Below are 10,298 nucleotides of genomic sequence, written 5' to 3'. Positions count from 1 at the left end.
GACTCTTGTCTACTTTTCAACTCTGTTTCTCTCTGTTCTCGTTTCCTTGTTTTGAAAGTCTTCTTGATCTTATCATCAAAGTAGTCGTTTGTCATGTCCAATGCCGAAACTGTCTTCAGCTCACTTGGAAGCTTCTTCCTTGGCATCAGATCAGGATGGGGAATGATTGGTATTACACTGGTTGTACTTCTCAGAATCCTCTATGGCATCCATAAGGCTGGTCTGGAGCTTCTTCTCACACCAGCGGTCCTTGGTGAAGTTCTCAGTGAGCACCAGCACTGTGTAAGTACTCCTCTCTATGGCATCTGCAATATTCTTGAAGGGGGAAGCACCAGCAGGAAAGTCCTTCTCAAGCAAGCATCCTTTTAGCTTATGAGAGGTCAAAAGTTTCATGATTTTTTTAGCATGCGCTTTGTCTTTTTCAGAGAAAACTAAAAAGTAGTCATAAAATTCAACATCTTCATCATCCTCTACCTCTGGACCACTATCACATCCCATCTCCTCTCTAGGATAAGGCAAGGATGTAGATTTTGCTCTCTCCCTGTCGTCATCATCTGTAGAAGGAAAGAAAGATTGGGCATGCTGGCCTGCCTCCTTCATTGCGGCAATTTGTTGAGATGGATTTCTTGATTCCCATGCTGGACCACCGGCTTGTTGACTTGAACTTGAAGGAGATGAAATCTGCACAGGTGCTCGTGCATCGGGACAAGATGAAAATTTTGCAGGTGATGAAGTGCTTTGTACTCCATGTCTGCTAATGTCAAGGGGCATTGCACCTGCAGACATGGGCACTGGGTCACTGTGAAAGTATCCGCTATGTTCTTCTTCTTTGTCTTGTTCTCCATTGACCAGCATTGTACTGGACCTCATTGTCTTTTCTTCTGCAGCCATTGGTTGACTGGAGGCTGTGCTGACATCTTCGACCATGAAGGACCCAGGAACGGGGTCAGCATCGGTCTCCACATCCGAGGGCAGCTCAGAAATAGGACCAAATGGGTATGGGACTGTCTCCATCCTCTGTGCTGTGGAAGTTTGTCCAGGGTTGTGAAGGCACTCTTATGTGACACTTAGTCAGCACACTGATGATTGTTTTTGGACTGCAAGAGAGATTCTCTTCGAGTCTTTACTGCTATATGAAGATTGAATTTGAAGCACTGTTTGACATTACAACTAATATTTAAAATATATTTCTAGAGTCCTTGACACCTTCAGTGCACTAATTCTTGTGTTCTTCTGAATGTAGGATTCAGTTCAGTCATGGTCAACACTCATCTGATGAGTCATATTTGTTCATCTGAAATGAAATTAAAAAGAGGAAAACAATTACATTATATAAATACCCATCAGTGTACATGGTATCAAACAGGGTAAAATGACAATTTTATCAAACCTTCAAAAAGACAGCATAACAGTGGGATTAGAGTTGAATTTGTTAATGTGAATATCTTTGTCTGAGAGTGAGAAATGTTTTAGCTACCCACAACAAGTTAATGCATTGGATTGGTACACCGGACTTCATAAAATTATACAAAAGACATCTCTGGAAATTGGTGTTTCAACCTAATTAATGTCCTAAGTCAGATTTTGCTAAACTGATATACACAAAAGGACTGCACTGATGACTGACATGCATGGACAGATGTTTGAAAGTTGTGATAACGTTGACAATTTGATCATGACACCACCTCATCGTTCACCTCTTCAACATGATGTCGTTTCCACACATAACATTACATTCTAGTAAGTTAAAATAGAAGTTTGTAACTTGGGTCCTGGGTCGTCAGAATATCAATATAACATTCAGAAATACCCGCTGTACACTTACCTCCGTCGCAAATGTAAGGACATCGCGAAATACTGCCCTAGATCGGTTCATTCTGCTGAGATTTAGCCGGTAGTTTTCCTGTTTCGACCCCTCCAAAACTCTGCTGCACAACTTCCGTGTTGGGAAACACCAATGACGTCATTCTGTTCTCACAAACGCAAATCTTCAAATACGTAAGATAAGAATTTGACTAGATTTACTTACTATTTTTACACCTACATAAATTTGCAGAATTTTCATTATACTAGTATCGGGATTATATCTGTGACAGATGTTCTATGGTTACTGATACTTCTCTTTAGCGTTCTGCGGGTACTTGCCACCATGGTTCTGCTCAGCCAGTACTGGGTCAAAGGTCAATAGTTGGCGGGGACTTTTTACTTTCGTCCAGTGGTATTACAGAATTTTAGATCTAAGACATGAACCGATGGCTTCATGAGCAAACATCAAGACAAGTGTAGACGTACGAAGGGCAAGGCTGCTGTCAAAGGTCTGGTAGGGATCAATTCAAACTGCTATACGTTATTGTTAACATGTAACGTTACGTTACTGCCCGGTAATCGGTATATTTTAACTTAAAAGTTATGGAGTACTAATTCAATGTTGACCCAGGGACCTGTCATGTCGTGCCATGCCAGTGATTGCATCCCAACAAATCTGATATGATAATATGTTATGATGATATGTTTTCTTTGTCAATTGCAGCCACGCTTTTACCATGGCAACCAACATGGAGGGAAACCCACAGTCACACAGATCAGCGCTGCATCAGTCTCACAGTGTCCCAACAGACATGTCAGAGTGTCGGTACGATTTCTGCATGTGGTATCACAAGGATGACCAGCAAACAGCTCAGAATATATATAGAAAATTAGAAGAAGATAGCTACGTGGGATTCATAGAGCACAGAGACTTTCAAGTTGGCAATGATGTGTTTTCAAATATTGAGCATGGAGTTGACAATAGCAGTAAGATTTTGGTGCTGCTGACACAGTCTTCATTGCAATGTAGGTGGTTCGAGAAGAAAGTGCACGCTAGCTTGACAAAGTCCCTGGATAACCCACAGAGACGAGACTGTGTGATTCCCATCTTTGATGGGATAAAAAAGAATGAGGTACCCACTTCCATAAAGACACTGACTGGTGTGGACTTTAGAAACAGGCACTTCTGGAACAGACTGAAGCAATCCTTGGGGTCACCAATGGAAGACACAATGACACTGTCAAGAAGTGTTAGCAATAGTACCTAGTCATGGCTGGACTATGAATGTGTGCTTGACTTTTTTCCCCAGCTCATAATCAAAAATGGATACTACTTGTGTGTTATTGTTAAACTATACGGTACATTTTGTTGAGTGAACTTCTAAAGCTCAAGAAGGATGCTCTTTGTATTTCTTGGTCAAAACACAGTCAAGATCCTTGTTAATTACATGTTGAGTGCGAGTATATTAACAGTTTTGGAAAGAAACAATAAGTATGACTGTGAAGAGCTTGTAACAAGATGATGACCATGCTAAGGGGACACAGGCTTTAGCACAAGGCACACTTAAACTCATATCAGTTCTTGTTTTGCTAATCTTCAGGCAAAGCAAGTTGTACATGAAGCAGAAGAAAATGCATACTAGTGGTACTTATAGATATGTGTGATGCATTGACACTATTTAGTTGGATGTGATACTATTTAAATTAATCTTATCTACATGTGAATTCAGTCCAGAGGTAACTCACACATGACATGATTTTCTTTAATTCTTAGTGCATTTAATCTGAGCAAGTAACATACCTTCTGCATCTGATAACAACTGATGCAAACTCTTACACAAATATTTACATGAAGTAGTGATTCCTCCAGTACCTTGTCAAATTTACTTGTGTTATGTTCCTCATAAAAATGCAAATATAAGAGCCAAAAACTGAGCTTGCAGCCTTGCATTCACTGAGTTACTGCTTACATAATACAGAATATATATATTTCAGTTCAGAATTGCTGAACAACTTAGAACATCTCTTCTGCATTGCTGAAGAAGCAAATTTCTTGCATAATAAATTACATATGTATAAGCGTTTCAGTATGGCTGATATCTTGGTCGAGGTTTGCGGACCAAGTCTGGATTGAACTGTGAGTTGTATCTGAACTTAGAGGTCTCCATAACTTCCTCCTCCGTAGGTTTTGGCGCCTCTCCTCTTCGTAGTGCCATCAGTCTTTCTGTTTTGGCCCTTTCTTCTGCTTCACGTTTTAACCTCTCTGCCCTTAACTGCTCAATACTTACTGAACCCTGCCTACTCCTAGTCTCACTTCTTTTCTGTCTGTCTCGGTCCTTTTCTTTGTGCTTTTTCTTGTGTCGTTTGTGTTCCTCCTGATGCTTGGATCTCTTCTTGCTGAGGTATCTGTTCATGTCATGGACAGGATCAAGGAAGTTCTTCCTTTTCATGTCCAAACTGGACACTGCTGAGTTGTCTTGCTCATCTTCTTCCTTCTTCACTGTGTCGTCGCGCCTTGTCTTGTTCAGGTACCAGGGTTTACTTCCTTGTGCCTCAACTGCACTTTGGCCTAAATAAGTAAGGAGTCCTGCAAAGAAATGTACAATAATGATGCATCATCATTGGCATGATAATATGATGGCAATCATTTTCTATAAGTCAGACAATATCATGCTACCTTTCTGTGTAAAACTTGTAAGATTACTAAGAATAAACAATGCTTACCAATGTCCTTTTTATCATTGTTTATTATTGAGTCATTGTATGTATTGTCCAATATTCTAAATGAGCTTCTGAAGTGCACTTACAAGTCACACAAACCTTCGACCCAGGCAATGAGCAAGTATTTGGCTCTTTTATTCTAAACATTATACCGATAGGAGATAAATGGGCAAAGAGATTCTTTCCACTCATACTTCTCCCTCCAAGCAGAGGTTAGTGAGGTAAACGGTGTGGGGCCAGCAGAAAGAAACCGGGGCATATGACTACAAAGAAGGTCACAAATTATTTAACTACCAAATAACTGTTAAGTATATATGTAACTACATGATCGTACATACCGATGTCTTTCTCCCTCTGTTCTTGTTCCTTCTTCTTCTCTTCCTCGTGTTCCTTGTTGACGCCGCCGACCTTTTTACCTTCTTCAAGATCTTTGAAGAAATTGATATGCCCCTGGTGGCCTACACTTGTGGCCGGGACAAGTTCCGACCCAGTAACACTAGCGTCGCTAGGGCTGGGACCCTGGTCCTGATCCTGGATACTAGTAGCTTGTTTGCCCCCCTCCCCCACCAAACGGTGTCTCGCTCGGGCACGAAGCAGTTCGGTTCTGGCTTCTTGCTCGGCCAGCGCCCGCCGTCTCTCCCGCTCTTTTTCTTCCTCTGCTGCTCTCGCTTCATCTCTGCGAACTTTTGCGATGTTGTCCTTATTTCTGACGTGCCAGCTCTTTTTGGGAAGGATGTTCATTTTGGAGACAAAATTTGACACACGTACAAGAAGAAAACAACACAAGATCACTGACCTAACCGGATCTAAAAATAAAGGTCAATGTAGTACGGCAGCCATACGCAACAAAATACCATCTGGTCTGCAACTTAGATGTAGCATGCGATGCCTTAAATATTACTAGAATTATTGTTGTATCATATTTCGTATAATCCATAACAGTATCATTTATTTCATTTCTATATTTCAGTGTAAGATGTTTGTGTTACATGTTAGCGTTGTGATGCGGTTGTAGAAGGAAAGAAACAGGAAGGTTTGAGACCAAGCCCACACCGGCAGAAAACCGCTAAAATGTAGTGTAAAGAAACTGGCCTCGCGTTCGTCTTAAGGTATGTTTCACCCATTTCCAGAATACACAGATATGGGTTGATGTGCACGTTTAAATGTGTGTCTATATTCATCGTACAGAAATGTTTCAGACCGTTTTTAGCGTCATGAGAGGATGTGTCATGGCACAACTTCTAGCGTGCTATATTAAAATGAACGTATTATGTCAAAGGTTGGGAAGAATTCTGCATATATTTTCAGACGTTAGAAAGACAACAATTGTTGACGTTCAACATCTATCTATGACTTCTAACTTCCTTCTTTCTGGTCTCACTACAATATAGCCAAGCCTTTGTCACTGTAAGGAGTGGAGTAAACAGAACTGACCATGGTAGGTCAGAAGAGAAAGCAGGCATATTCACAGCCTTCAGAGGATTCAGATCAGAAGAAGACAAGGACAGATGTTGTCCCTATAGCATCTACCAGCAGGCCGAGACGTCGTCAACCCCAGCCAACTGTGAAGGGAAGAGCACAAGAAAGAGCCAGAACACAAACTTTAGCAGTTGGCAGAGCTAGCAGGAGAAACGTTGAAGCTGGGCATGATGATAAGCCTTGTGTAAGACCTGTCAGCGATGTATGGCAGAGAACAGGCTACAGACTAGTCAGGACAGGCACCAAGACTATATTGGATCTGCCTATAGAGTGTGTAGCAAAAGTATTCTCATTTCTGTCAGACAGGGACAAATGTAGAGCAGCCTCTGCTTGTCGCTTTTTCTCCCAAGCTGCCAGGACCCCACATTTATGGAGCCGCGTGTGTGTAGATGCCGGGTTCTTGAATCTGAGCTCCAAGTTCCCGGACTTCCTCTTCTCCAGCAGAGATCGTAATGAGAGCAAGGCTTTCAGCCTGCGAAAGAAGCACATTTTTCATCTCACCTCACGCAACGCGTCCATCCGCGACCTGACCTACGAACTTTACGTGGACCAGTATCAGCATACTCTTAAGAAGCTACTAGATGCACAGCACTGCTCTAACCTGGAGAAGCTAAGTGTGACGTGTTATGACATCTGCACAACGAGAGGCGAGGCGTTTGCACGAAAGTTAGAGTTTGTGTCAGATGTGCTGAGGAAGGCTCACAGCTTGAGCCCAGGGATAAAGAGTCTCAGGATGCGCAGCTGCCAGCTGCTGGTCCTTCCTGAGAAGTTGGAGCTGCTCTTAAAGTTCCAGCACCTGCAGCACCTGGAAGTGCAGCTGTTTCTGAAGGACAATGTACACCTGTCAGGTGAGGGCAATAACAAATGTGTGACAATGTTCTCTGGTATTTGGTCATTCATACTGCTGCAGAAAAAACATGATTACAAAAAGTACATTGTGAAACATATTAAAACATGCATGTATGCATGTCCTAATGTAGTAATGATAACTTAGATTTGGTAGGGATTCCCTTTTTGTACCTTTTTAACATAAAGTTTAAGGCTTTTATGGTAGTAGTATGCAAATTGCCAAGCTAAACTCCTATGCAGAATTCACACCTTTCTTACAATGATGCTTAAGGATTTGTCCTTTGCTTCATGTAAGATTGAGAATGATCTAACGATCCTTATATTTCTACAAATGGGTAGTTTACATGATGATATTGTTTTTTATTATGCAGTTATGCCTCTGTATAGCTAGAGGTAAAATCATATACTAGATGGAATATGATTCATCAAATATCAATTTGTGTGATCTTTCCTGTAGGGGAAACCCTTGAACGGCTGTTCACCAACTTCCCTTGCCTGACCACACTGGAGCTGGAGGTGGATTCCACCTTAGACTACAAGCTGCCGGGGAGAGTCAACTTCCGCATGGCCTGCCCCACCCTACAGCACCTCCGCCTGTACTACAGCCCGGACTTCAGACCCACCAGCATCAACATGCCAAACCTCAAGACCTTCAGCATCAAATACTGGACGGACTTCTCCCCACACCCTCGCAGGGTCGTCTTCCAGGACTGCCTGTTTGAAATGATTGTGAGAGGCTGTCCGGGGATCGTGTCAATCAATCAGAAAGAGGTGCTGGGATTGGTGGACGAGTACAGGGAGGACCCTGAGAAAGTGAAGCTGCTGAGTGTGTGCTATTGTCCTCGGCACGGCATGGCTCCCCCTCCCCCAGGGGCCATCAATATCATGGTGTACTTTGACCATCACCAATAGAAAGGCACTCCAGAAGTAGTATGTTTTTATTTGTGTGAAAATTCAGTATTACACATATTATCTGAGCTTTGACCAACTAGAAAGGTACAGTAATTTTTTCCAATTTTTATCATCATGTGAGGAAATAGGAGTATGTGCAACATCAAGTGTATAACATACTTAATTGAAACTCTAGTGGAGATGTAACTTGTAATACTATGTCACGTGGTGCTGCTAGATGTCGCCACTGCAACACAAAAGACAGATATGATACAGTCCTTCCAGCACTGTAATTGAAGGGTGAACTATTGCTGTGATGCAGCTTGCCAAGAATATGGTGTACTTCCATATGTTTCTAAACATTTCAAGACTGCTTGTAGCTTTAGTAAAAACTTTTTTGATATTTAACTGTAAAGCTGTAGACTAGGAGTATGCACACTAGAAGGGATTCACATAACTGTGCTGTGAATTTAGGGTGTTGAGTAGGATTATGTCCAGACATCTTTTGGGCAGTTAATTTCAGCATTTCAAAAGCTGAATTTAGCTAAAAGGTGATTGGGCAACTCCTCCAGATTCATGTTCAGTCAGCATTGACAGTGATCAGGCCATTTAAGTCTAGAGCCACTGCTGATTATTGAACATTTAAAGCAGGGCTGTGTGCAGGACCTGTCCCTCCATCCCGGGATGAAAATTTGCTAGTTCAGTAGCAGTAAACAAAACAAAACTTTTGCCCTGTCCATCCAATAGATCTGAACTTGAAGTCTTCTTGACCTGGAAATATATTTTTGTTAGCTTAAGATGACTGAGTTAACAACCAAAATCAGCAACATTGGCTTCCAAGTTCAAATTAAATCAAATTTTGCCTACTCCTTTGCTATGCCTGAATCATTCATTATTGTTAATGCCTTTCTGGCCCTGCAATAGTGTAGAATCACTGCTGATTATCCTTCCACCTATTGTCAAGATAGGTGTATAATGCATCAGGAAGGCCCATTAAGGAGAGGTGAATTCAGAGAAATGACGTGGGTTCATCTCTGAATAGGGGATTGATAACTTTGCAGAACTTAACTGAATGTTGGTGCAGTATTTAAAATCTAGTCTTAATGTATTCTATTTTTCTGGTTTATGGATATACTGAATATTATTTGTACTTGTATTAGTATCAATGTCCGTTCAAACAGCCTTAAAACAAAATGGTCATTACTTGGGAAGTTCAAACTACACTCATGCAGACACAAAATGTACTTACTTAAGTCTGCATGTTGTGATAACCCCTGCCCTTCTATGGCATCCCTCATGTACTAACTTATTGCTGGAACATTGATAGGAATATATATAGGAGTGCTAAAGGTTATAGAAGAGAGCTTCTTATTCCTACATTGTGATTTAATCCATTTGAAATAGGGCCTGACCAGAATTGCTATTAACTAACCACAACCCTATCCTCAATGCTTGGTTGTTGAGCTGAAAGACTGGTAATCAGATCACTGAAATACCAGTCAGAACATAAGGAGGGGTGGTGCTTGTGCTCCATGTATTGGCCAAAGTTAGAGATGGTTGCACTATTTGTAAAGCCATTGCAAGATCATTAGAGATGTAATGAGAGAGATCAATGGAGCTGTTAAACAAAATTAAGTTATCAGTTTTGCTTTTGTTCTGGCGCTTGTGTTATATTTAGTTGACTTATTTCAATGTTGCAAATATCGTAGACAAATTCCCCTTTTCCAACTGTTTATGCCCTGTCATGTCTAATCTGAATTGAGTAGTTAGTTTGCTTGACTGTCTGGAATGATGGTTAAGATATGGTTCTACTTCCACAATTATAGCACAAAGAAGTGAGCTAGAATGTACATGTAGGTACAACGGTGTGTAATTAGGTGAAGGCATGGTGTCACTGATAGTCTGACTAAGTCACACTTGTACATGTAGCCTTCTACTGGTCCAATCAGCCCCTAACAGCCAGTGATTGTGTAACACAGGTTAGTGTCACCAGGAGCATGCTGTAGGGAGTAATCTGTTGCATAATGTTTGCAAATTGAAATTTCATTAGATCTCTCTGTCTTATCAATACTGCAGCATCATCATTGTCTTTCATGAACATGAAGGGAATATATTTTTCCTTCATGTTCTGTGCAGTTGCATTTTGGGATGTCTTGTATGAGATAAGGGAAAATGCTAAGGAAGATATCAGCCAAACTAGACCATATAAACAATTTCTATATATCAGTTTTGTATCCACTTAGAGAAGAACGAGAAATTTTGTTAGCTGCTCTACATGCAGATGTCTGAAGGAAAAGACATAATGATGGATGGTTAAAAAGAAACTGGACATATGGAAAAGCTAGTAAATGCAAGTTATTGTTCTGAACAATGTCTTTGGTCTGTTGGTTTTTATAATGCACACTTCATATTTGACTGCAATATTGTAATCTTAATAACTGCACCAACATCATGGTAATCTAATTATGACAAGTTGCCTGAGAAAGATGGGATTAAATAGTTGTGGCAAAATGTTAAAGGTGTATCATTTTGTATCCTTTATGTGCAGTATA

General features: G+C 41.0%; 4 protein-coding genes and 1 long non-coding RNA gene across 5 annotated transcripts in view; 2 read left to right on the top strand and 3 right to left on the bottom strand.

Moving 5' to 3' along the window:
• The window catches only part of LOC118408689, a 2,339-nt gene extending 2,193 nt beyond the window's left edge, over positions 1–146 (bottom strand). Inside the window, exon 1 of the mRNA XM_035809547.1 lies at positions 14–146. Within this exon, the coding sequence (XP_035665440.1) occupies positions 14–146 (133 nt within the window). The remainder of the gene's footprint in view (positions 1–13) is intronic.
• On the bottom strand, positions 42–2,009 carry LOC118432026 (TIR domain-containing adapter molecule 2-like). Its single transcript, XM_035843515.1, has 2 exons — positions 1,826–2,009; positions 42–1,294 (listed from the first exon to the last, which is right to left on the bottom strand). Exon 2 carries the CDS (start codon positions 1,012–1,014, stop codon positions 151–153), a length of 864 nt encoding a protein of 287 aa, XP_035699408.1. The 5' UTR covers positions 1,015–1,294; positions 1,826–2,009; the 3' UTR covers positions 42–150.
• A 148-nt stretch (positions 2,010–2,157) lies between these two features.
• Positions 2,158–3,742, top strand: LOC118432027. The gene is made up of 2 exons (XR_004833027.1): positions 2,158–2,320; positions 2,531–3,742. It is a non-coding gene; the product is annotated as an uncharacterized LOC118432027 (long non-coding RNA).
• Positions 3,574–5,345, bottom strand: LOC118432018 (leukocyte receptor cluster member 1 homolog). Its single transcript, XM_035843501.1, has 2 exons — positions 4,866–5,345; positions 3,574–4,393 (listed from the first exon to the last, which is right to left on the bottom strand). The coding sequence occupies exons 1-2, from the start codon at positions 5,266–5,268 to the stop codon at positions 3,891–3,893; spliced, it is 906 nt and encodes a 301-aa protein (XP_035699394.1). The 5' UTR covers positions 5,269–5,345; the 3' UTR covers positions 3,574–3,890.
• Positions 5,346–5,450: 105 nt separating this feature from the next.
• On the top strand, positions 5,451–10,264 carry LOC118432011. Its single transcript, XM_035843488.1, has 3 exons — positions 5,451–5,636; positions 5,919–6,854; positions 7,313–10,264. Exons 2-3 carry the CDS (start codon positions 5,963–5,965, stop codon positions 7,765–7,767), a joined length of 1,347 nt encoding a protein of 448 aa, XP_035699381.1. The 5' UTR covers positions 5,451–5,636; positions 5,919–5,962; the 3' UTR covers positions 7,768–10,264.
• Positions 10,265–10,298: the final 34 nt, after the last annotated feature.

The sequence above is a fragment of the Branchiostoma floridae genome, chromosome 2 (assembly GCF_000003815.2).
Source record: "Branchiostoma floridae strain S238N-H82 chromosome 2, Bfl_VNyyK, whole genome shotgun sequence".
NCBI classification, from domain to species: Eukaryota; Metazoa; Chordata; class Leptocardii; order Amphioxiformes; family Branchiostomatidae; genus Branchiostoma; species Branchiostoma floridae.
This window is presented reverse-complemented; position numbering and strand designations above follow the sequence as displayed.